This window comes from Lineus longissimus, chromosome 7, assembly GCF_910592395.1.
Source record: "Lineus longissimus chromosome 7, tnLinLong1.2, whole genome shotgun sequence".
Classification (NCBI taxonomy): domain Eukaryota; kingdom Metazoa; phylum Nemertea; class Pilidiophora; order Heteronemertea; family Lineidae; genus Lineus; species Lineus longissimus.
The window spans coordinates 8,647,630-8,674,212 of NC_088314.1; the positions used below are offsets into that span (position 1 = coordinate 8,647,630).

The 26,583-nt window shown below is 40.8% G+C and overlaps 2 protein-coding genes across 5 annotated transcripts in view; one reads left to right on the forward strand and one right to left on the reverse strand.

The window, feature by feature from the left end:
• Positions 1-1,592: 1,592 nt before the first annotated feature.
• On the forward strand, positions 1,593-3,803 carry LOC135490966 (FMRFamide receptor-like). Its single transcript, XM_064776556.1, has 2 exons — positions 1,593-1,660; positions 2,624-3,803. Exon 2 carries the CDS (start codon positions 2,709-2,711, stop codon positions 3,801-3,803), a length of 1,095 nt encoding a protein of 364 aa, XP_064632626.1. The 5' UTR covers positions 1,593-1,660; positions 2,624-2,708.
• Positions 3,804-4,582: 779 nt separating this feature from the next.
• The window catches only part of LOC135491662 (neuroglian-like), a 69,558-nt gene continuing 47,557 nt past the window's right edge, over positions 4,583-26,583 (reverse strand). For 3 of the 4 annotated variants that reach the window (XM_064777636.1, XM_064777634.1, XM_064777635.1), the window contains exons 3-10: positions 20,030-20,223; positions 19,480-19,653; positions 17,940-18,171; positions 11,316-11,455; positions 9,106-9,316; positions 8,272-8,394; positions 7,602-7,772; positions 6,846-7,320 (exon numbers count right to left, since the gene is read on the reverse strand). In XM_064777636.1, the coding sequence (XP_064633706.1) occupies positions 7,127-7,320; positions 7,602-7,772; positions 8,272-8,394; positions 9,106-9,316; positions 11,316-11,455; positions 17,940-18,171; positions 19,480-19,653; positions 20,030-20,223 (1,439 nt within the window). In that variant the 3' untranslated portion in view covers positions 6,846-7,126. Of the gene's footprint in view, positions 6,642-6,845; positions 7,321-7,601; positions 7,773-8,271; positions 8,395-9,105; positions 9,317-11,315; positions 11,456-17,939; positions 18,172-19,479; positions 19,654-20,029; positions 20,224-26,583 lie in introns of those variants that run through there. The other variant, XM_064777638.1, reaches the window with a different exon arrangement.

Sequence of the window (26,583 nt, forward strand, 5' to 3'; positions counted from 1 at the left end):
TATAGTTTTCAAGGGGAAATGCAACATTCAGGCTATCACATGAACAGTTTCTCTAATTGAACAGTGAAGAAAAAATCGGCACATACTTGAATATAAAGTTGTTGGAGAATTTGAAAAATAGTGGAATCTTCCGGATATTCGTTGCAAAACCTCGAATTTTGCTAGTCTACTATGGCAAGCCAAAGCGGAATTTATTCAAGACCGTGGAATTACTATTCAAGAAGTTAAATATATGTTCAAGACCAAAATATGTTCAATCCTGAATCAAATATTGTCAACCTTGAATCAAATATTGTCAACCTTGAATCAAATATTGTCAACCTTGAACAAAATATATTCAACCTTGAACAAAATATATTCAACCTTGAACAAAATATATTCAAGACTCACGTGACCATATTCAAGACGCACGTGACCACAAAAATTGATGACGTAGTTGCTCATGTTTTGATGCTTTACGGACTTTCCCGAACCCGCGTCCGGACTTTCCCGAACCCATGGTACTTGTGTTGCGTTTCGGAGCTCGAATTGTTCGCACGAGGTTTTGACACATGGTTGTACACGTACCTAGCCGCCTACACCTGACATGTACTGTAATCCTACACATCATGACATGGATGCCGAGTGAATGTCAGAGTCGATACATGTTTCACAGACATATCAGGCAAATTATAGGTTCAAAATGCGCAATGCCTGTCGTGAAACAGAACGCATCGGAAGTACCACAGATTCTACGCTCTACGTCATCAATTTTGTGGTCACGTGCGTCTTGAATATGGTCACGTGAGTCTTGAATATATTTTGTTCAAGGTTGAATATATTTTGTTCAAGGTTGGACATATTTTATTCAAGGTTGAACATATTTTATTCAAGGTTGAACATATTTTATTCAAGGTTGAAAACATTTGATTCAAGGTTGAACATATTTTAGTCTTGAACATATATTTCCTTCTTGAACTTATATTTAACTTCTTGAATGGTAATTCTAAAGTCTTGAATAAATTCCGCTTTGGCTTGCCATAGTCTACAGAGACACTCCAAAGTCGTGCAACGAACATCTCGCTGCGATATTTTGTTTCACTTCTCTCCCAAGAAAATCGCCCCTCTTGGTGAGTGTTCGCAATGTTTTCGCAATGCTCCAGAAATGCAAAGAAAACAAATAAAAAATCAGGTGGATGCATATCTCATTGTTCAATTCTGCCCCGTCATCAGAAGATCGAACAATTGGATAGGTAATCACGTTGGCGTTTCGGTTATTTTTGCCAAAAAATCCCTGTAGCAATGCCCCGAATTCTCCAACGAATGGATATGCACACCCATAGTTATTCATTTTACTATCATATAAATGCACAAAGTGCGTTTTGCTATTATATATACGAAGTTTCGTGTGTCATGAAATACTAGTCGCCGTTATTATCACAGTCATGATCATAATCTCTACAATTATCACTCAAAGTGCCAGAGGATCAAGCCAGATTGATTGCAGCAATTACGGGTTACAGTATCATGTTAACGGATTTGGTTGCGGTTATATAAATGATAGGTACTTACTAAATCTGGATCAGTCCTTCGTCGATATGATTATAGAGTATAACGTTGGTTACTCAAAGACATGATCCAGTTGGAAGGGCATTTCATTTACAGGATAACACCACCGATTGTAAGGATCAAGGTGCATTTTTCGAGATTCAACCCTAGGATTGTCGTCGCTTTTACGAGGCTAAGTGTTGTTGTGACAACAAGCAAGGCAAAGTACTTTGTGTTCACGACAAAAACGATGATGAACGAGATTTGTACGAGGTTCCCCCTCTGATTGTAGGTCAATTCGGTGGCACACGATTTTTAACCCGAATTCTGGAAACAGCAGCTGATGTATGTGGACCGTACCTTGATTAGAAGCGCATAATAGAGCAACACTTATTCTGCCTGCTTTGCGAGATTACGTTCAACAAACTGATCCATTGCACCAGGCCTCGCAACTGCAGCGAGATTTGCATGACTAACAGTCTGGAAGGAGATGTATTTTTACACCTGTCCAGTCAGTTTGGTATGAATATCGAAACGAAGAAGGGCAAGTCAACCGAGTTAACAATGAATAAGTCCCTCCACAGGCAGAATCATTTCAAAAATCATATCTAAAGTTGGAAATTATCAAGCTAATGAGTAAGCCACATACCATGGCATGGCTTTCCATATACAATCTTAAAGCTTTCCATACTTGGTACTTGGTTTGTACTAGTATGGACATCTACACTTTGATAATCACATGGCAATGATAATTCAAAATGACGAATGCCATGTATATGGATTGTATTTAAAGAATGTTAGATATCGAAATCCATCCCCTTCCAGACTGATGAAAGACGGGAATTCACCACTTGGATTTGTGCTACGATGCCGCTGCAATAAGGTGAGGTCAGTCCTTTTTTGGTCACCAACAGTCGCCCGGGGACCGCTTGCACTGGTGAATGATATCGTAATCTGCATAGCTGCTGCTAACGGTATACCCGGTAAAACCATTAGCTGCAAAACAAGAATCATATCGCATCATCCCTATCTGAAGCCCACCGTACCCAGTCTCAAGCCAAATCAACAATATGGTGGGTCCCCGCTTTTCTTACAGGTACTGTACGTATATGTCGTATTTCACAGTTCCTCTAATCGGACCTTGGATACCGACACGGTGCTGATATTCGAAACAAATAAAGATGGTTGAATTATTACTGCTTACCACATCCAATGCGACGACACTAGAGGCAACATCCAAAAGATGTATTTACTGGATGCACCACCGAGGTATCGTAACTGTCGACGATATGACAAGATACATTCTTTTCTTTCCCTTGGCAATAGTTGCTGGGGTTGTTGGCCTCCTTGGCAACAGTCTCGCATACATTGTCATCGGGCTAGAGAGACCATTTACGTCTACATCGATGTTACTCCGGGCGCTTGCCCTTGCGGACAATCTCTCACTAGTTGCATTCATATTCTTGCGGACTCCCGTAACCATCGTCGACTCCACCGCGGGTAATTTCGACTTTTATTTGGAATTTTTTCATCTGTCCTTTGGCTATCTGTGGACCATACGTTGGCTATGTAAGACTATTTCTATATACATGACTGTCGTTGTGGCAGTAGAACGGTATATTGCCGTCTGCAAACCGTTTAAAGCAGCGTCCATTTGTACCTTGAGGAACGCCCGAATCGCCGTTGCTTTAGTCGTTTTACTATCTTTAGCCTGCCAGTTTCCGCAATTCTTTTACATAACTTACAAGTACACATATGATCCCTGCACCGACCGCAAACGGCCGTACTTGACTTATAACACAGAACTCATGAGGAATCCGATATATATGATCGGATATATCTACGTCTTTGACATGATTCTGATGTCCATTTTCCCGACGTGTGCCCTAACATTCCTCGCCTATGCGCTGATCTCAACGTTAAGACAAGCTGCCCAGAATAGCCTTTCGTCAGGGGACGGCCCAAGTCGTTCAGACAACACAAAGCCTATAACCATCAGAGTAATAGGCATAGTTCTCATCTTTATCATACTGGAAACACCGGGGGGACTCGTGCAGATAGTTTTAATGCTTTACCATTTCTTGGAAGTTTTGGGGTATATTGACATCTCTATCCTTTATTCTGTTCAGAGTGCATCTTATTTTCTCAGTGTTTTGAACAATGTGGCCAACTTTTACGTCTACTGTCTCACTGGACGACGATTTAGGAAATCGTTCAAGCGGATTTTTTCGGTCCAAAAGTTGCGACAACTAATGATAGGGCAGAAAAAGTACTGATGTTGAAAAATCGGCTGAGTTTGATTCTTGATTTGGCTACCAGGGGGCCAAAAGAAAAAACACACAAAGTGTTAGAACTCGCTTAATATTCGTCTGATCTTTACCATATTATTATGGTAGACTAAGCTAATAAAGGTCGCATGATTTCATGCTTCAACCATCAAAAGTTTTTTGGTTTCTCAACATAGACCCTCCGACTCAGATTAATTCCTGAAACATAAGATTATCCTGGAGGTAAATAAAATCAGCCGGTCAGCAAATGTCATTGCGAGTTTGTAAATTCTCTGCAGGATTGAAAAAAGAAACGTTTGAAAATGGAAACGGCATTTTTTATTGTGCGCACATGATCGTTCGCAGTGATGACTATTAACGCAGTGATGACTTATATACAGGGTGTTAAAAAACACTTTTACTTTTTGAAATCTTAATAACTTTTTTATCAATTATTTTATGCAGAAAACAACTTCAGATATTGAAAGTAGAGGCTATGAGAATTTTTTGGGGGATATAATGTGTGACCCGTCACAACAAAACCAGGCGCAAGTCGCTCCGAGCTTGGGAGGTTGAGACGGACTGTTCGTTCATTTCACTATTGTCTTCCTTTTGTGAAATATGAGCACATCATTTCTTCCATTATCTCCTGGTGTCATTTAGCTCATCTTCTGTACTCGACATGCGCCTGGTTTTGCTGTGACGGGTCACATGTGTACTGTTGTGATAAGTGGTTGTTACGCAATGGACCTCTGAAAAGAAGGCAATTTCTTAAACAACCGATTTTCAACTCACAGTTTAAAATCGATAGCTTTCAACCCGGCAACCTCCGATTGCAATGCAACGTCGCATTCTGGACAAGACGGCATGGGAGGTTGAGTTCAGCTTTTCCCTGAAGTTGGTACTGTTCCGTATGGAAGTTGTTGAAATAATTCCGGACCATTTGGCTTTAAATGGGTTTATGTATCCTCTAGAAAGTGCTCTCAGTGTTTGAATTAGACTCCGGTTATTTGAAAAAAATGAAATCACAACAAAAAATCGTTGCTCAGCAGAATATGGCACCTTGTCACCGTGAATACCATAGAGAGTATGTCCTTTGCCGTGTTGCAAGACTTTTAGGTGAAGTCATGCATTAATGTGCATTAATAGGTGAGCTATGAAATATCTACCCTTCATATTTCATGATGGCATTGTCCACTTGTTGTTTACTGCCCAGGTTGAAGAAAATGACATGTGGATGGCTTATTACGTAGTAACTATAATTGAACCTAAAGAACCATGTGTCATGCGTGATTTTAGGAGCTAGTATCTTGTACTCAGAAAAGTTTCGATAGCACCAGACAGATTATCGTCTAAATCGAAATTATGACAACAAGTGTAAAATAGATAAATTTATTTATTTTTCAATAATTACATACAGTGAGTGATTGAATATTTACAGTTGTTAAAGCTGTACACGTGCCATTAAAATCTTACATTTAGTGCAAAGGGACCAACAAAGACATTGTATATTTCATGTAAAAAGTCAGATACACCAAGCAAACTCCACACTAGAATGGCCGTTTACCAATCAGCATGTCATCATACAATTTCTTAACGTACTGTTCGTTAGTGGTAATGTTCTTTTCTCGTCCGTCACAAAGATGCACTTGGTGAAGTTTCACGGATTTGAAAAAGCACCAGTGTCAAAGTAGGCCAGCTCTCCCACCACACAACAGAAATGGCGCCGGTTTTCACTGAGGTAATTAAAATCAGCCAGTCTGTTGTGACCGAGAAAAGATTCAAAAAGGAACGTGAAAATTTTTCGGACATGGAACAACGCTTTTTGATCCGCGCAACATAGCTGCATGATAGTTCACGCTGATGACTTTATTAAAGAACTATATCTATCAGCCACGGACATTGAAGCTATGGAATTTTTATATAAGTATGGCCGCACAAAGAGAAGGCACAGGACTTATCTTAATATGTACAGACAAATGCATTTGGTTGACACGATTGGTAAAGGTATAGATTTGCCTTGTTAACGCTATACCTATTTACCTAGAAAAGAAACGACGTAACATTAAAAGAAATAGACAAAAAAAACTAGAAATTCATTTTGAGGGGGGTAAAATGCCCGTACGTCTTAATTTAATTCCATTTATACTCCTCCAAGACTGTGATAGGAGGGCCTTGCCTCTATTTTGTTACTGAGGAAAACCTATACCTTTACCAACCGTGGCTGATTCCGAATCACGTACGTATGACGGAAAATACACTACGACTTTGATAGTCTTCCATCTCAATACAAACCGAAGAGGAAAACGGCACGCCTACTCCATGTGGACTGAATTATGAGGCACAGCTGATCTTTGCACCTGATGGTCATGTTGGTTAACACACAGGGCATTCCCTGTTTTCATGATGCACTGAGACCGCGTATTGCATCCTAGGTCCATATGGTGAATGGAATAAGTCCACATAGTGTTTGACCTATATTCGCAAGTGCATGACGATCTGCACTGTGATAAAATTACATGGGTACATAACATTACATGTTCATTTATCACAGTGTACAGTGATATCTTGATTGCTCTACTGAGAAATGACCGAATATCGCATCGTCTCTTACATTAATCCAACAAAAGGAGAACCTGCTCTGTAGGGAGTTGACCATGCGAGATGATGAAATTCCGTTGTAAGATTGGCCGAGGCGACTGATATACTTCGCCACGTCGTCCAAAATTGCATGCACTGTGATCGACCAATCTCGTCAGAATTCACTATATAATGACACATCCAACAATGAAAGTTCTCCATCCATACCGTATCACGCTGCACAAATTCCACCAAGGGAATTATTGACTGATCAAAATAGAAATGATTGTCGGAAAATTGATGAAAAGCTAGAACTGCCATCGTCACGGAGTCAACTGATGTCATTGAGGGGAGCATACTTTTCGGATGATCTGGGGAAACTTTTCTTTCCCCGGGATGTGCCCCCCAATTTCATTTCATGGTCGATAATGTGAAAAAAAATTAGAAAATGCATTTCCCCTGATAATTGCCTTCAAATGCATTTTTTTCTTAAATTCAAAAACCGATGATGTCCGTTTTTGCATCTAAGCTCTCCAACTTTCTTGTTTCTAGACCAGTCACTCTCGCAAGTGAAAGCTATCCAACTGGAATGAGCACGCACGCGTACATGTACGTCTAGGGTTTTTAAAGACTATGCCCATTCGCGTCAAATGACGCTGATGAGTACCTCTTGCTCCGCGGAGCACACGACATCGCTGCCATGTTTGATCCGATGATTATCAACATTATTTGCACTTAATGAACAACATGTATCACGTGATGTAATTTGAAAGGAAAATCATAGTTAGTATTGATGAGATGTAAAGTAAACATCCGCATTTAAAATGTGATGCAATGTTTAGCTGTTTTAGTGGCATATCTTTACCGTTTGTTTCTAAAATTGTCAGTTTAGGATTTGGTGTACTCGGCTTTGGCTGGGTGTATTTCCTTTTGGCTGGTTTAAGAACTGAAAAAAAAAGGAATAATGAACTGTTATTGCCGGAAAATTCAAAGATACTTTGATACAAGCAGGTATCAAACAAGACGCCAAGACAATGAAGATAAAAAGAAAACTCGTTTAACCTTATTTTTTGCCTGTATTCTCGACGTAACATTTCAGCGATGGTGTTATGATAGTTACTTTTTCATATCAGATACAGGTTGACCTGGTATGAACCGTTGGTTATTCGAAAACGATTTTGAAGATACCGCAGATGATAAGTCATGTAAATACAGATTGCAAATTACCTTTTAAAGTCACTTCTTTAACTGCTGGGTCGCCGCGGCCACCGTCAGATAAGGCATAAACGTATATCCTGTAGGCACTACCAGACTGCAGTCGTATCAAGGTAGTTCGATATGTCGATGCTGGTAGCACTGGCCCCGTTATCCGAGGGCCAAGAGACATTTTACCCTCAACTGAAAAATTCAACCTATACAATGAACTTAAGATACGGAAATGGTCTTGACAAGATGCGTCTGCATGCCCATGTAGTGTTTGAGCATATGGGAAGATGGAGTTCATCGATAGGCAAAAACAGAATAGTGCTGATATGTTTTACAGTTGTCTCCCATGGTGGAACATCGTTCATTTCTGTCGTTGTTTACTTGTTAACCAAGATCTGTGTAGCGAGATAAGAGTTTTTTTACTTCAAAGGGAACTCTTGTCAGTGCGGTTGTTGTCATTTTCTGAGCGAATGCATCTCAGGCACAGGGCAACGCTTGGTCAAATCATCCAAGTCTACGTGAGTAAAGAATATTCCACTCCGCCATGACCAACTACCAAAGTAACATATTTACGAAGCCAGGTTTACTAAGAAATCGCAGTTTCTCAAATTTCGAAACATTTACAACCTCCCCATGCAAGCCACTAATCATATCCTTCGTCACTCATTTTTTGCTATAGTCTATTACTTACATATTCTATATACATATTGGTAGCCCGTCACTACACTATTTTTGGTTTTCGGAGGTCGCCACACAAGTTTTAGTGACGTATTGCTCATTTGTAGAGCATCTAATCTTTCCACTGGCCCGGGGACTGAAAAAAAGATTTATAAAAAAGTTTATGAATGTTGGGAAGAATTTACTCTGCATAATTGGCCAAGAGCGTAAAGTACGTGTAAGTTCAACGTAGATAATAAAAAGTTAACAAACCGGGAAAAACCGCTTTACAGCATGTTGTACGTTTCAGTCAATCGACTGCTCTGACAAAAATCCTTCCGCCAGCAACATGTCAGCGAACTTTGTACAGCCGAGCAGTTGTCCCGATTATTTTCGAGGATACATTCCGGCACGTGAATGTTGCTGTCTTTCCACAAAAGCGGTACCAAGTAGATCGCATCTCCACTACCAGAGATGTAAGATTCTTCCCTGGTATTTTATGTAATAATGCAGACACATGGATCATAATATTCACACCAGATAGATTACGATAATAGCAAAACTATCCAACAGGTTACTTGCCGGCACAACCTGTCGGTGTTGTCACAACCGGCGTCACAACTGGCGCCACAACCACGTACTACAATCACCACGACATACCCTTGCTTGACGTTGGTAAATGTAACGGCAATGCATGCAGTACCACATTCCAAAAAGTACCTGTCAGAGAGCGTGAATCGCATGATGGTGACTCGAACACGTACATCTTTTCATGCTGTAGTCAGTAATTTTTTTTGGCCCGCTATAGCCTAAAATGGACATAGGGAGTTTGTGGGGTTCGGTTGCCTTGTTGGATACATCTACTCACCCCCTTCTGCTGTTTTAAAGAATATATTATTACTAGGCGGACCCGAATGTCTGTTGTTCAACACTGATACGTATGCCTTATAGGATGTGTTTGGGATGAGATCTCTGGCGACTGCTGCCACGGCGGACGGGTTGGAAGTGAACTCCCTGTTTCGTGACATGAGGATGTCCACCTGGCGGAGCTTTTTGTTGTCTAAATCTTCTAGCATTATCTGAAAATATGGACAGAATCAATCAATAGTCTCAAGAAGGCAACTGAAAAAAAAGAGAAAGAGGTCTTTGTGAGGAAGTCACGAGGTAATGAAGAGGTCTGTAAATATGGTGAAGGCAATAGCGATTGCCTCCTAATGGTAATTTTTAAGGGATATTGCAACGCCTACGCTACCTCGCCATACACTGCCATGAGCGGATTTTGTCATGTGTTGGAGTTAAAGCAATGGATACATCTGGCAGACGACACTGAGTTATGGAACCTGGATAGACTTTCTAGAAAGTTGCCAGGGGTAATTTTGGAGCGTGGGTTAACCAATCACCGGTTATTGCGCCGTCAAAATGGTCAATAAACACAACAGTAGACCTATGTGCCGCGGCAATAAATGGAGTCAGACAAATAAAAAAACAAACAAAACTGGTAAGTTATCACGTCATTTGACTCATCTTGAAACCTGAAGCACGTACTAGACATTTTAATATAGATTCAAGAGGGTTATTCGGAAGCATTCGGCGACATTTTCTTATTAATTGCATCTGGTATGTCGCAATATAAGACTGGTATCTACGATATGAAATGTCGATAACTATTAAAGTTCGTTCTGACATCATTCGTGTAAATCCAAAAGTTCGCCTCACAATTTCTAGAACAAATAAAATATTCTACAACTATTGAATAAGTATTTTTGAAGAACAATTATCTTAGATACTTGGACATTCATCATTATTATTATACCAGGCAGCGGTGGCCTTGAACGTCATTTTTATCTTAAACCTGTATCCTGCTGTCGTGGTATCATTAATCAGAATCCCATTGCCGGTTAAAACTTCGCGAAGCCCTCTGCCTGTCACCTGCTATCAAACACCAGACGCCAGCGCAGCGCAAACTGCCTGCCCTCGTTTAATCGTCTATGGCGATATATCAATGTGCCAGGGAGTCCCCTGAGGGCAACGGAGACTAAGCATATTACACATAAACATATATATGTAGATACACTTGTCAATAAGTCGTATTTATGGCCATCATCAGTTACAAACTGATTTATCAGATACATGTACATGATGTGCGTAAGGATGTGTAACGATGGGGAAGGACATCATGGTAGGGCATGGTCTACAGAGCATGCAGTGGGGAGACGTGCATCCTGAGTTGCAGTTTTTTTCACTCCTTCCTCGACATAACCCTGGGAAAAAGCAATAAAACCCACTTCACCCTATGTCGCACCATCTGCCCGTTTTAAAGCAAGAAAATGTGGCGAATTTTTAAGAAATAATGGCTCCGAAATTGTGAAGAAATCTCCTTGGCCGGGTTGCTCAAAACCGGATCGAGTTTGTCACTAACGCCGGCGTTGACTTATGGACTAGACTGAGATAACGCCAAGATAAGTTAACATCAGCTAGTTTTGAACAACCACGCCCTGGGCTTGTAGGCCTACTACATTTAGCTAGCCGCGCTCCTTTAATTCAGCCAACTTACTTGGTTCCAGATGAAACCAAATCTGCCCTACAGTTCAAGTGTAAAGTTCTCGAATTAATCGTTCCCACGAGATGTTTGCAGACTGTGATTATTCGAGTTTAAAAATTCAATCTCTGTCGGTTGAATCGATCGATTAAACCTAAGAGTGATGCCGACAACTCGGCAGTTGAGAAGACCGCGTGGGGAAATGAGGAAGGAAAGAAAGGAGTACATACATACGAATGAACCATTAGCGGATCGTAACTTAACCTTGCCTGAAGTTGGTGTAATGATGTTTACCATAAAGGAAATTCATTAAAATGGATGTCAGCCAAATTAAAGGAAATTGGTCCAAAACAGGAGGTATCAACTTAGCAAAAAAGAAAAAGTGATTTCGACTGCTTTTTGACTGCCTCCATATTTTGCACCAACCCAAGGGGTCATGGTTGTGCCTCTACCATCAGCTTTGAAATTATTGATTCCACTATGCCTTGTTCCACATGTCACATTAGTCATCATAAAACAGTTGAAAATAACATGTTTACCCGATAGCCTTTGAACTCTCCAAGTATCGTTGCAGGTGATTCGGCCACTGAGAGCCAAAAGAATCGCACTAGTTTATAATCCACCGCGTCCTCGTTCACATTCGGCTCGAGTCGGAACTTTGTTGGATTTTCTAAAGGGACTGAAAAAGATAAACGAAAGTGCGTAGTTATACATAGCTGAAGGCACCTGTACAAAATGCCTATAATACGAGTAAGAGTCCTATATGTAAGAGACGCATCAACACCGGCTAAATATTGTCCTCACGGTACATGTAGAAACGTCACAGCTTGTCGAAACGTACGGGCTGGCCTCTGCCGCATAGGACGAGAGAATCATGCACGTCCAGCGGCCGGTCGAAATTTTCCATGTCGCACGGCAGGGCCACAGTCACAAAATCAAACCAAGTCGTTACGAAGAACAATTTACGGCATTCCTAGGTTTTATGATACATGTATATATAAGCAAGAATTTATAACAAATTGATGCGTTAAAACACCTCAAATGGATCATGATAGAACACCGACCGCAAATACGAGTATCTTGTCTTCAGACAATATTACGACCGACCACAATCTGTAGATTTGATCGGGGAACATACCACTAATGTGTACCCGTCAAATGCACTAATACATGTACACATTTTGCTGCCTTATATAAAAAGAATAATATCTGAGCGGGCACCATTTCGCTACTATGTTTTTCCTAGACCCGACAGATGATTTTTCTCATTTGGCTGCCTTATAAGAAAATATATTTCAGTGGGGAATATATTGCTTTTTTCCCGTTGCTCTGCAGTATCTATAAGATATTTAATATTTTTTAACAATGCGTTAACACTGGAACAGTCATCCTTCCCTCATTAGACGTCAGACTTTTTTCTTGGTGCGAAAGACCTGCAACAAGAGGATTGGGTTGCTCGGACTTTCAGGGTCGATGAAATTAATTGGTCTTTGCATTACGTTTCTAGAGACCTTGATCCCAATTCGGTTTATATGTTATCTTCCCACAAGATCGTCCATTGTTTCCGACCAAAGCGTGAGCCTAATTCCTCAACCCTAAACCAAGGAGGATTCCGCGGTGACGTCACGGCATTTCCAAGATGGCGCTGCATATTGTAAACAAACTCGATCCACGGCCAAGGGAAAATCAAGTCATCAAATAAAGTTAGATTTTTCGCATCAAATCAGAGTTATTAGTACTTTTCTGCTATGAAATAAGTCTTCAGACAATAAGTTATCATTTGAATAATGAAAAGTGCTGTTTTGATGGGGAAAAATAGGGTTTTTAAAACCAAATAGCCGGGCACCGATCTTCCAAAATTAGCGATGGTTTCAAAACAGTCTCCCAGATATGGGGCAATCTCTTCATTATCATAATGTTTACAGATTTTACAAGTTCGAGACCTGTAGGACCTAAAACTCGCATAGATCTCCATAGATCCCCTCTATTTGTCGAGTTAGCGCCCCTGTAAGATGCATTTTCGGACACTAGAACGAAATCTTCCTGCGGATATCGCGGTTTCGGCGATGCTTTAAGGAGAAATTGACTGTTCTAGACAGAAATGAGTTCATACTTCATGAATACATGAATTTATTATGATATGGGCGGGCTTCTAAGTCAAAACAATAACAAACTCAACTGCATCTCTACCGTGTATCGCATAGTGCATTGCCTAGTGTATTTCGTAGTGTATTTTAGCGGAGACATTATTTCCGCACTTTGACCAAGCCAAACGTCTTTTTTATTCGTGGAAGTTAATCTGCTCTGTAAATTTTATTTTACACAGGAAGAATCCATACTAGGTATTGCAATATTTCATGTCTATTGGTGTTTTGTGTAAAGGAGCGCACCACGCAGTGAGACGTGGAGATGTGTTCAGTGCTGGTGCTGTCAGTAGACTGAATCTGATTGGCCATAGCGATCAGTAATATGGGTCGTGATGTGATCACGTGAGGTGACGTCACCGCGTCACCAAGGAAGCTATTCCATAGATCAGCCGCCCTCCCTATTACAAATCAACAGAGGGAGCGGGTCCTTCATGTTGAGGATATGGGTCACTGCTGCTTTGTGTGATTATTACATAACCAGATGTGTATAAACAATGCAGTCTGTGTCACCCCAGGTAGAGATTAAATAATAGTATATATACTATGCTTAATATATAGATCATTGTTTAGTGTAGCTAGGACTACTATGACTGGAAGCATGGTTGATTTTTGAAAATAGTGACTGTGATGAACAAAAATTTTACAAAGATTGTAAACGTTATTTTGTTCTTAGGACGCTTTATATTTGGGCTAATTTTGATGGAACTTTGACAAACTGATTATAAGGTCTGTGACTACATGAATATATGAGCAGTTTTTACAGTGAACTGTCTCATCTTACAAAAAGAGAGGATTTGTAAGCACTCTCTTTGTATTAATCTACAAAATATAATGTTTCAATATTGGCCGAAGTCTTGCCTAAATATTTGTTGAAACCACTGATCACTTTGATCGCTGGAACAAGAATATATGTGCTATTTTGCCTAGAGATAATTTATCTTTGTAGACAAAATGGTTTTATAAACCCAACTTTCACAAAGAAACCTCAAAAACTAGTGAAATGTCACAAACGTTATTCTGAGGACGCTTTGTGTTTGGACTAATTTTGTGCAAACTTTGACTGACTGATGATTGGGTTTGTGTGAACATGAATATATGAGCAGGCAATAACGAGGTGTTGGTCCTGCACAAAATAGGGGTAATTTTTTTAAAAGACATATCAACTGGCATTACTTATGATGCCTTATGTGGTTTCTACACAGAATGAAATCAATGAAATCACTTCTAAAGGCTTTACTGCTAAGAAAATACAGAAAGAAATTGACAGCACAATTGAGCGCATATGCAATACGTGTCAACACTTGCGACACTAAACGCTGCTGGATTTGTAGCTCATTTGGTTCCCGATTTGACAGCAATATTTTCCAGAGAACAATGCGAATGACATATGGTGAACAAAGAACAAGATAGGTAGTTGTAACGACCATGACCATCAACATCACTACCCGGTCTTCCTTATTGGCCACGGTGGATGATAAATTCGCCATTTTGTTTTTCCGGTCGCTAAGGCGATAAAAAATTGACACATTGAAAAACAGAAGCAGAAAAAACGGTATAATGAAATGCATGATTGTATCGATAAGATCATACGCAGCCCGTGCTTCTTTACTCATGTTGTAAACGCACATAACTGCACTTGCAGCATCATCTAGACCATCGCCAGGTACAGTTCCGTATACGAGATCCGGGAGGCCCCAGGCAAAAGACGCCATTGTTATCGAAAAGATGAGGTGCCGTGTCGTTTTTAAACTTGTCCATATATTTGCCTTCATCGGAAACATCACCGCGATAAAGCGCGTGAAGGTTAAAGCGATGAGTATCCACGAAGACATGGCAGGAGCAAAATGCGATGTGAACAGGATTAGAGCGCAGAAAGGTCGTTTTAGGACATCTACAGCCTTAGCCATTAAGAAGCCGCCACGTGTCATTACTATACCTATACCAATCAGATTCATGCTGTCGCATATTGCCAAAACCCGAAGGTAGAGGCAGCTGACATGCGTTCTTTGCCTCATGATGATTAGGACAAGGATGTTGTTCACACAGCCGAATATTACGATTGATGGGATGATGTAATCGCCGGACACGAAAAGAATTGCCGAAAGAATGTATGTTTGTCTCTGAAGAACTTTGAAAACTGTGACAGGCGTCATTGCTTCCACTAGATGATGATGAACTAATTAACTATTGTATATGGTAGGCGTGAAATATGTATAAATCATCAGCAACGACGGCTTGGAATATCACTGAGTGGTCCAATTGAATTTTGCCATCTTCGTTGAGCACTGCATGAACGTGTGACACTGCAGAAGATAACAAATGCCTGGTGCAGACATGCCTCATCGCAGAACAAAGGTATCTTCATGTACCGTGATACGAGAGCATCGTCAATTAATAGACTATAATGTCTGGTGTTTTATAATTAACCAAAAAAGAAGCGAAACCTTTTACAACCGAGATCTTGTTGACTTCTGTATTTTTAGTCGCGCTTTGTTTCAGTACGTATAATACAACATGTACATGCCGATTGTGTAACAGGTAAAGCATCGGGGAATATGCTGAGGTCGGATAATGTATCAGCGGATCATTCCGAGAAAGACTTCTGATGACCATGTAACACACGATTTTTAATGAGGACATCCGGTCACAGTGCCAGGATGTAATGACCGATGTGCAATAGATTGTTCTCTACATTTTCCATTTGCATCTCGAAATCGTTTACCCGCGAATCAAATACGCAAACCTTGGTAGAAGATTATCTTCAAATGATATTGACATTGCCCTGAATGGGAAGTCGATCATCTTTAACCGAGTTCCACTGGATACCACAATACTTCCTCTCTATTAAAGTTAAACGTTAGTGCTATTTAGATCAAAAACTTACGATTGCCAAAGATTGAATAAGTAAATCATATGGGAATATACCAAAGTCGCACGATATCTCCCCTACCACAGCAATTTGGTCAATCCTTACGCGTCAAATATAAAAAAAAACATTTGGGGAATAAGAACTACGATTGCTCGATAAACAAATACACACATTTCTTGAGGTAAACCAAATTCAATTGATCTACTCGGTATCTCATCAATTTAATGTCCCCTCCTGGACGCACAAGGACTTTTTCTGCAAGATCTGTCTTCGAGAAAAAAGCTGCAAAGAATGGCATTCGGTACGCCCATCAGTCCTCCGGATTGGACATCGGTGAACATTTTGCCCGCCCCTTTCTCGGTAGCGCCATGTTCATTTTCAGGAAGCCAACTGGATCGTACATGCTTGCTTTGGTACATCCAGTATAGATGATAAATACTTGAGGTTAAATATTCTAGTACGCAACATACTGTTATCCAAGATAATTTGAATCCAGACAAAAGAAAAAATAGGCCAACTACTTGTTTTTCCTCTTATGCACTTTACATTTAACGCTAGCTCAATCTCCTCATAAAATCACGAGCTAATTTATCATATTTCCTGTCTAAGAAACCCTCTGATAAGGTGATTTTGTATTCTCATCAGATTTTGAGTCAAGTCTTCCTATATCTTTTGCATAAACACATGTAGATGTTCATGAGAATTTCTTGCGAAGTCGGTGTTTAATGGTTCTGACCCGTGACAATCGTATCGATGATGCGGCACTTGGGAGGTAGTCACATGCCGCGAAGGCTCAAGGAAGATTTACTTCAGGGCTCCCTAGGTACTCAATGAATGGTCTGATATCAATGCGTTCTGAGCTGTAGCTTTATGAATGTGCTTTCGTTGCCATCGGGTCGATTCGCCAAGGACATCACATGAACAGCTCACAGTATACATTAATTTGCTAACTTTGCGACCTAAAACAAGATGTTGCGGCAGCGTGCTTCTGACAAAGCATGGTGGACAATGGCTAAACGTGAAGAACTTATTGTAGCTGCGGCATGCCATTTGCATACTATACCACAGCTGCCTCATAGTTTCTTAATATATCATTGCTTGATTACAGATTCTGTAGCGTATTTTTTTCTGCCTGCAAAATTATTAGGTCAGTGATTCTACTACCCCAAGTTGCTGCTGCATTGACAACAGTATAGATCTGAAAATCCCATCTGTATAATGCCCGGACCGGGATTTGCGGAGCCACTGTGGTCTAGTGGCGCGCTGATGTTCGGCTAGCAGTCAAGAGGCCCTGATTCAAACCCCACCGTTGGCGTGAGACTCCTGACAGGTATCCCTGTCTTACTTTCCTACCTCAACCCAACGGAATAAATGGGTCAGAAAGAAGTCGGATGAAAACTTCAGTTGTGATTGACATCCGACTATAAAGCAAAAACCAACACTTTAAACTTGAACAAGATGGCTGAAAAATAATGCTGTTCACTCATCAAAGTTAGTAAACTTTTCGTGTATTTGCTTGAGATTTTAGGTTGTTGCATGTCAGAGATAACTATCATAGAAAATAAAAGCTATCTTCTAACCCAAGCCTTTCGTACATGCAAGTCGATACTACAAACGTTGCGCATATGCCCACATAAAATCCCTTAGGAAGCTTGCTCTTAAAGAAATCTCCTAATGGCTTGATGCGATCAAACATATTGACATTTGGCTTAAGTCTTACGTTTGGAAATGTCACCCGCTGTCGTACGTCGCGCCAATCTGGTTTCTATCCTGGCTGCCATGCTGCAGATACGCACACATGCAATGTACGTATATCGTATGCACGTAACTGTCAACGTACAGCGTAGGGCATCCAGTCGACCGACAGTTTATGCTTAATAGAACTTTGGGTTAGAACTTCAATACTTTAAAGAATTTACACAAAAATATCGACTGCCAATAATGGTTGGTATAACCAAAGTCCTTCTGCAATATAATTTTGTGTTATATTGAAAGACTGGTATAACTCGAACGGAAAAAGTCTAAAAAACATTTTTGTAAGCAGAATGTACAATGAACTCAGCGGGCGTGACGGAGTGTCCTTTGTATCTGCCAGGGCAGCAAAAAAAAACACCCTAGACGTATGCAAAGTATGCTGTTTGTCTTACCTCCTTCTCCTGAGAATCCTATGTATTTATCAGGTACGATGACAGCGGGCCCGATGGCGTTATACGCCTGGACGATGATGTCGTATTTTGTATAAGTCTTTAAGCCGCTCACGATGTAACTGTTCAAGGGATATTGAACCTCCGCCGATTGCCATTTTTCGTGATTAGAATGTCGCCGCCATTTTACTACGTATTTGAATCCTGGGCCGTTGTGGTCCACTGGTGGCATCGACTAAAAGAAAAGGATACATAAACCTTTGATGCGTAAAGATGATTTGGCTACCCGGGTCGAAAATCCAGCTGAGCTTCTTATAAGCTTGTTAGTTTCGTGTTCATCCGCTACAAGATTTGTGTAGAATCTCAGTTAAAATCTTAACTTAGAATTTTAGAAAAAATTCAAAACCAGTGCACGTGCACATGTACACGGAACTGAATAAGAATCTTATAAGACACTTATCTGGGTTTTCGAACTGGGTCAGGTGGTGGCTGTGGCGTTAGGTCTTTCGAAGTTGTCGAGAAGAGTTTCTCAAAATTGAGAACTGGTTCAATAAATCAAGTGAGGATGTTGTGTTTGGTCAGAAAGTTGAGCTTATTCTTTACCAGATTACAATCCAACTTTTTCATCCAATTCAAATTCTAAAGCCCTGCGTAAACTATCGGATTCAGATAACCAGACGACAGATTATGTCTCCCATTTAATGGGTTTAACGATGTTACCACAATTTAGGGTTGCTCACTACCGTGGTTACAAGCTGATGTTATTGGCAAAAGGATTAGAAGATATCAATATTTTAATAGTTTGATGAAAAATAAAGAAGAATTAGTTTTAAAGATAGGCATTAAACACGAGACAGAATGGCCTTATGGGGCTTCTACATGTAACCGCGTCTAAAGCGAACAAGGAGCATTTGCCTCGAGATGTATCGAAATAACTGTTATATACAGGTGTGACGGGGATCACAGATAAGTGTCCGATCTAACAACTTGCTATTTTGCTACTTTATTGGTGGGTGACTCTCTAGCTAAAAACCCCTCAACGATCCGATCCGTTAAAACCGAGGGCACGAGTTCTGTTTGACCGGTGCTCGTATCTACATTCACGTTTGGAGTTTATGAAAAATACAACCTTGTTGCGCAGTGTATACCCAACAAAATTCTAATTCTGTTCCATTTCATCTTAAAGTAAAGTCTGCTAGTAACAATCTGACCTCTTTCTTAACAGCGGCCAGGAAATATCCTTAGTTCTAAAATATGGTTCTAACAAGAGCCTGGGGACAATGGCGTATCCCAATGACGATATCAGGAGATCAGGATGGGGTTACTCATTAAGAATGTACTAAGCAAAGCCCGGAAAAGCTGGCCCAAGAGAGTGCTATGCCATGGATATGATAATAAATGTCCCGCTTTGCTGTAGTGCTAGTACGTTCACTGTGTCTTGGATGAAGGTTTACATTAGCAAATGACAGGGAATATGCTCGACAAGAGCTATCCTGTTGTACACATTCTCACATATCAAGCCTGCATCTTGTATCTTACCTACCTCCCATGATATGACCATATTTCTTTCCGAGGTTCCTCTCCCGACCGGATCTTTGGGGTTGCGATCAGGCCGCACGGGCGGGACACTACACGTGGACTCCGTCATTCCCGGGAGGCTCCACCCTACCGCATTGTGCGCTGACACGCGGAGACGAACATCCGCATTCCCAGGCAGCTTCAAAAGAAACAAGAAAGATCAGAAATACATTGGAACCTCACATAGCGGACACATCTCTAGAAGGGACACCCTCTCTATTAAGGACACTGCAGTTGGTCCCAAACGGGTCGTTTCCATTGCATTCGAGATCTATAATCAGAACACCTCTCAATTAAGGAGAGCATTTGTCAGTTCCAAGGGTGTCCTTAATAGAGAGGTCCTAATGTATGTTCTAAAAGATCAAAGACGAACAAATATAATAGTTTGTTTAAAGTATGGCTCTATCAAGAAAATCCATGTTGCCATGGCCGTACCCTCTCACGGTTTCGTACACCATAATACTTGTTGCCTTTCTTGTCACACCTGGTCAAATCCCTTCTGCCGCTTCACTAACCTGAATAGATGCCTTAGTCTGCGTTCCGCCTACTGTCTGAGCATCATACCATTCCGCAGGGTTGACGGACGTGCTGTACTGTATTCTGTAGATCATGAGGAGGTGTCCTGGTTTCTTTGGATGGTTCCATTGCAGTCTCGCACGCCGCTCTCCGCATTTTGTGATACGGACGTTACGGGGTGGGCCAGGCAACTCTGTAAAAATTCATCGAAAATAGTGTTGGATTAATAGGTGCTTTTGTAAGACCAGATGCTGTCAAAGTGGAAATGGAAGGGTGGTCGATGAACAGACGTTCTGATCTTGGTGTCTTTGGGAGATGGTTCCACTGCAAACTGGTACACCGCTCTCTTAGCGTCCATTTCTAAGATATACAACTTTAGAAGATACTAGAGACAGTTTTTTTCTGAATAACCCGATATGTGGTGAAACCATACCAGTTTAACATTCAATGACAAAGATCTCGTTTTAGCTATCCGGTTAGCTTTTAGTTCAATAAACATAAACCTGTGATGTGAGCTGTAAATAAATTGGCGTTTGAAAACGATGCATGCATGTGACTTTACAAGGTCTTTGGCTCGATGATTGCTCGAAGTCCAAACCTGCCCACGTTTATGATAGAGTACATTGTGCACTGATTGAGATAGGATTTCTTCTACGACTGAACTCCTCTTTGCAACTCTAAAAGCTTAATCCATCGTTCCGTTAGCCGAGTGTGTATTCGACACATGGTTTGAATGAGCGGACAAGAACCATAATGGCACAAATCGAATTACAACAAGCCAGTATGAACCTACCCACTCTACCAACTGAAAGTAGCCTCGATCAAGGGAAGTGCATTTACAAGAAGGTATACGCGGATGTTTTCTATCTCTACACATGTGCAATCACCCCTGTTGTCTTCATAGGAATAATGCTAAACATCTCGAACTTTGTCGTTCTTCGTACCATGCATAATGTCGCCAAGACGTCAGTTTATCTTCTGAAGGCACTCGCAGTATGCGATCTATTCTTTCTTACCATTTGCTTAATATATTTCTTTATACGTCACATGGTCGTGTATTTTACCAACAGGATTGAACTTTTCGCAAGGCCTGACAACCGTATTGGTGTAGTCATAGCCTTCGCAACAGCCCCGTTGTATTACGCCTCTCTCATGAGCAGGAACTGGTTGGTCGTCCTGATCACTTCAGAGAGGTTTGTTAACATCGTGTTTCCACTCTGGGCAAGAAGGAATTGCGACGAGGGTAAGTTAGGCAAGATAGCGGTTGGTATTGGAGTGGCCTCTTTTGCCTGTTATGGTCAGCGGTACTGGTACCATTATCTAGCTGTAGGAATCAACCCGTGTACCCATGACACTGAGGTTGTCATGCATCTTCGCCCAATCAACACGCCGTTAATAGATAAAATAACCTATATGGTCGGACTTTATCTAACCCCTGTTATCCTCATTTACTCAATGAATATTATACTCGTCATTTCCGTGAGAAATTCGATGAAGAGACGCCTTAAAATGAATGATACCCATAGTCAGACCGAGAAGGCTCAAACTCAGGCCACTGTCACGATTTTAGCTTTAATAGGTCTATTTACAATTTGCGAGACACTACCTATCGTTGATCGACTCATAGCAACCGCTGGCGTCAAATTCGCCGCTGACAGCCCGTTTTACAACTACGGGAGAAAGATAGGCTTGCTTCTCATCGTGTGCGATTCAGCTCTGAACTTCGTCGCTTACTGCATATCCAACAGAATATTCCGAGAGAATTTCATCAAATTCCTTAAATCAAAGTAGACACATTGCGTCATCGTCTACATTATTCACTTACAGATGTACACATTTAGCTGCTAGAACAATCTTTTTTGTCGCCTGACCCCGATAGTTCCGCGTGTACGCATATCATGAAATGTATTCCAGGATTGAATTGGCGGACGCGGAGTCAGACCGAATAGACCCAAAGCCTGATGTCACTCTGAAAAAGCGGCGAGATCGTTAACTCAGGCACTGCCGACATGGACGACAGGAGATTCATGTTTCTTCGCATCCTCGGTTCGGTGCTTACTCAGGCTTGAATACGATAAATCACGTGTGGCCTATGGTTTGCTTTTTATCATTCGATTCATACCCAAGAGACACAGGATTTCTGTAATTGCACTCGTGACGCATTTTCCATACGTCAGACCAATCGGACAAGAGTGCCAACAACTGCGAAAAAAGCCCTTTTCCGGATCAAAAATTCACTGATTAAAAAATGAAATCGCATTTGCAGGTTGTGATGTGATAGATTGAACTAAATGAGGCTTAAGGCGAAAGGTAAAAACAAGTGAGTCGTTTCATCATTGGATCACCTAAGGTAAAAAATCTTACATAGATACTGCTTGCAGGAAACTCATCGATGGGGTGGTGTTGAAACCATGAGGGTGCTTCCTGCATCAACCTGGTCACAAATCGTGCTTAGGTTGAATACGATAGACCACATCTGGCCTGCGTTAACTATTCTGCATTCGATTTCGATACCCAAGTGACTCCTGGTTTCAGTAACTCTTGACACGTTTGGTCTGAAATAAGCCAGGTCAATCGGATCAGACTCCAAACCAGTGTGGCAAAGCCTTTTTCCGGATTAGCTTTTCAATACTTGCAGACGGCAAATAGTTAGCAGTGTGCCGAATTAAATTAGATCGAGGATGTTTTGTGGGAACAGAGTTGACATTTTATGGCTGATATCTAGGACATCGGCAAGGAACAGCGAATCCAAGAGTACATCATGGCTACGAATGCACAAATAAAGAACTGAAAATAATCGAATCAGTTTAATAGCGTGGCCATCCTTTAAGACGAAAAGCAACGCTCTTAACCTCATCAAGTATCAGAGTTGAGAAGGATAAGGTCCAACTGTGATCGTCTGAAGTTATGTAGTCGAACCCCGGCACAATAATTAGCAACGTCATCCACGCTGCATTCACAACCAGTAAGCCAGAAACACTAGTCAGAACCGCAAGTTGTTTCGAGCGAGATCGGCAAACATACGGAAAATAGAATTCTTCAGGAGTATCATGATATCATGTTCTGAATAACTCCTAGTTGTACTATGAGCAAAGTGGTAAATTGATAATTGCCGAGACAAGAGTCTTAGAACATCAAATATTCTCATGCCATTTCGTCTCAGACTAACGAAATCTCGTGACTGGTTTAATCAATCCACGAGAGACGGTGATAATTTCTCTATATTCTAACCGCAAACAACACTCTAACAGTATCAAATTCAACACGTTCATCTTTTCATGGTATCTCGCGTTACAATATATGTCATCCGTCTGATGTGATAATTCTTGATAGCAACTGCTGTGAGACCAATGCGACTCTAACTTACTTGAATAATTTAACACTGCGGTGGCTTTGGGTTACGCCTAATAACCCTAGAGGCAGTCAGTGTCATTTTGACTCTCTCTCATCCTACAAACGAGTTTTGAAATTAGAGAGTCGACCGGCGCCTCGCAGGGATTAACTCCAGACGATGGCTACACCACAAATTTACGAGAGTTGTTCGTTCCCTACACAGTTCAATTGAATTGCCTAATCTTTAGCCCCTTTTATTGACAACTTCCAAGCTGTAAACGATGTTCCTTTGCATCCACTTGACATCATATAGGCAAAGAACTCATTCTTGCCGTTTACGTCTAATTGTACAAAGATGTAAGAAACTCAGTCGACACATTTAGATTCTTCTGAAACATATTCAACAACTTGTTATTTTGCGTCGACGAAGACACTCAGAAACAATTTTACATGTCGATCTACCATCGTTGCGCGTATTTTCCATCTTGAAAGGAGGAGACATCAGGATTGATGTTCCCGACGATAAGTCGGTATGCAGTTTTACAAATGAATTCACAATTATTCACAAATGAATTAATCATTACTTTAATCCTAATGGATTGTTCAAGTTCATTCTAATTTCCCCACGCCGTGGTACAGATTGTAAACCATCTATAATTGTTTCTTATAAAAGGAACGTCAACCCGCAGTCTGATCATCTCTTCGCTCGTTCGCACCATTCGTGCTTTGAAGAGATTTTTAAATGAAAAATGGTGGCATATTGGAATTGAATGGTTTTTAATCCAGTTGAATTTTTATCGGAATCCAATCTACAGGGAATGGAAGTGAAATGCTCCATGATCATGCATCTTGCAGACAAACAAAACACCTCTTAAGGACATCATGATCCCACGGCTTTGGCATCGCTCTACCCTCTACACCATAGAGGTACAAATAAAACGCAAAAAAATGTTACTTTTTAAGTAATAGGTTTTTCACAGGAGTGTTAAAAGTAATGGCATCCAGGATTACCTTCCACGCTTTCTCGAGACGTTGGTAAGCGGTAATCCATTAGAATGGGATGGTTTTTCATCAAGTAAATTTCGGATGGTCAGAGGATCATTAAGTTGTGATGGTTTTTCATCTGGTTAGTTTCGGATAGTAATCGGATCAAATGAAGTAAAATGCCCATTTATCATTCACATCAGTTCAAAAGACATCATCGGACCCCTCGGCTTTGACATTAATTTACTCTCTCTGCTCCCGGGAACGGTACAACCAGAGTCTTAAAAGACTCTGGTACAACTAAAAATAATACAAGTGAGGACAGAAGAAGGTTTGAGTTATTGGTTTTGAGGCTTTTCAGGTAACGTAAGTATGAAAGTAAAATGACTGACTTCCACGGTCGTAATCTTTGTGTGTGATTTGACACATGGTGAACATGGAATATGCAAAATTTCATGAATGAATTTTACCACCAATCCATCTGTGGTAACTGAAATAATATCAAAAATAGATTCAAGTTAAGTGCAAGCCTCTTAATGACAACGAAAAAAGATTTGGCCAAACATTCAGAGGCATGTGTCCTTCATGGATAGTATGAAAAAAAATCCTGTTGACCCTGGTATGCATACAGACACACTGTACATCCTTGTCCGTGCTAGATAATCGCTCGTAAAGACCTGGCGAAGATTTGCTAATGTAACATAATTGTCCGTGGCTAATTTCTCTTATCACAGTATTCAAGAAGAATGCGACACCCAATGATATATTCTTCCCCGCGTCCGATACCATCTTAGATCATCATACTCCCTTTATTAGCTAATTACTCGCATCGTTATTAGCCGCTAATGACAATTAGATAGACATCGAATGGGCACAGCGCATGCCAGCAAACAAAATTACCAATAATACGACCATAGAATGTCTTTATGCCAGAATAATGGACAGTGCTATCACCATGGTTTTTATACTAATGATTATTCCTTTGAGATATCATGTTAGTATCCTCTAATTGTATTTTCGATCATATGTATTTTCGATCAGTTTTTTCTGAATAACCCGATATGTAGTGAATCCATACCAGTTTAACATTCAATGACAAAGATCTCGTTTTAGCTTTCTGGTTAGCTTTTAGTTCAATAACCATAAACCTGTGATGTGAGCTGTAAATAAATTGGCGTTTGAAAACGATGCATGCATGTGACTTTACAAGGTCTTTGGCTCGATGATTGCTCGAAGTCCAAACCTGCCCACGTTTATGATAGAGTACATTGTGCACTGATTGAGATAGGATTTCTTCTACAGCTGAACTCCTCTTTGCAACTTTAAAAGCTTAATCCATCGTTAGCCAAGTGTGTATTCGACACATGGTTTGAATGAGCGGACAAGAACCATAATGGCACAAATCGAATTACAACAAGCCAGTATGAACCTACCCACTCTACCAACTGAAAGTAGCCTCGATCAAGGGAAGTGCATTTACAAGAAGGTATACGCGGATGTTTTCTATCTCTACACATGCGCAATCACCCCTGTTGTCTTCATAGGAATAATGCTAAACATATCGAACTTTGTCGTTCTTCGTACCATGCATAATGTCGCCAAGACGTCAGTTTATCTCCTGAAGGCACTCGCAGTATGCGATCTATTCTTTCTTACCATTTGCTTAATATATTTCTTTATTCGTCACATGGTCGTGTATTTTACCAACAGGATTGAACTTTTCGCAAGGCCTGACAACCGTATTGGTGTAGTCATAGCCTTCGCAACAGCCCCGTTGTATTACGCCTCTCTCATGAGCAGGAACTGGTTGGTCGTCCTGATCACTTCAGAGAGGTTTGTTAACATCGTGTTTCCACTCTGGGCAAGAAGGAATTGCGACGAGGGTAAGTTAGGCAAGATAGCGGTTGGTATTGGAGTGATCTCTTTTGCCTGTTATGGTCTGCGGTACTGGCACCATTATCTAGCTGTAGGAATCAACCCGTGTACCCATGACACTGAGGTTGTCATGCATCTTCGCCCAATCAACTGGCCATTAATAGATACCATAACCTATATGGTCGGACTTTATCTAACCCCTGTTATCCTCATTTACTCAATGAATATTATCCTCGTCATTTCCGTAAGAAACTCGATGAAGAGACGCCTTAAAATGAATGATACCCACAGTCAGACCGAGAAGGCTCAAACTCAGGCCACTGTCACGATTTTAGCTTTAATATGTCTATTTACGATTTGC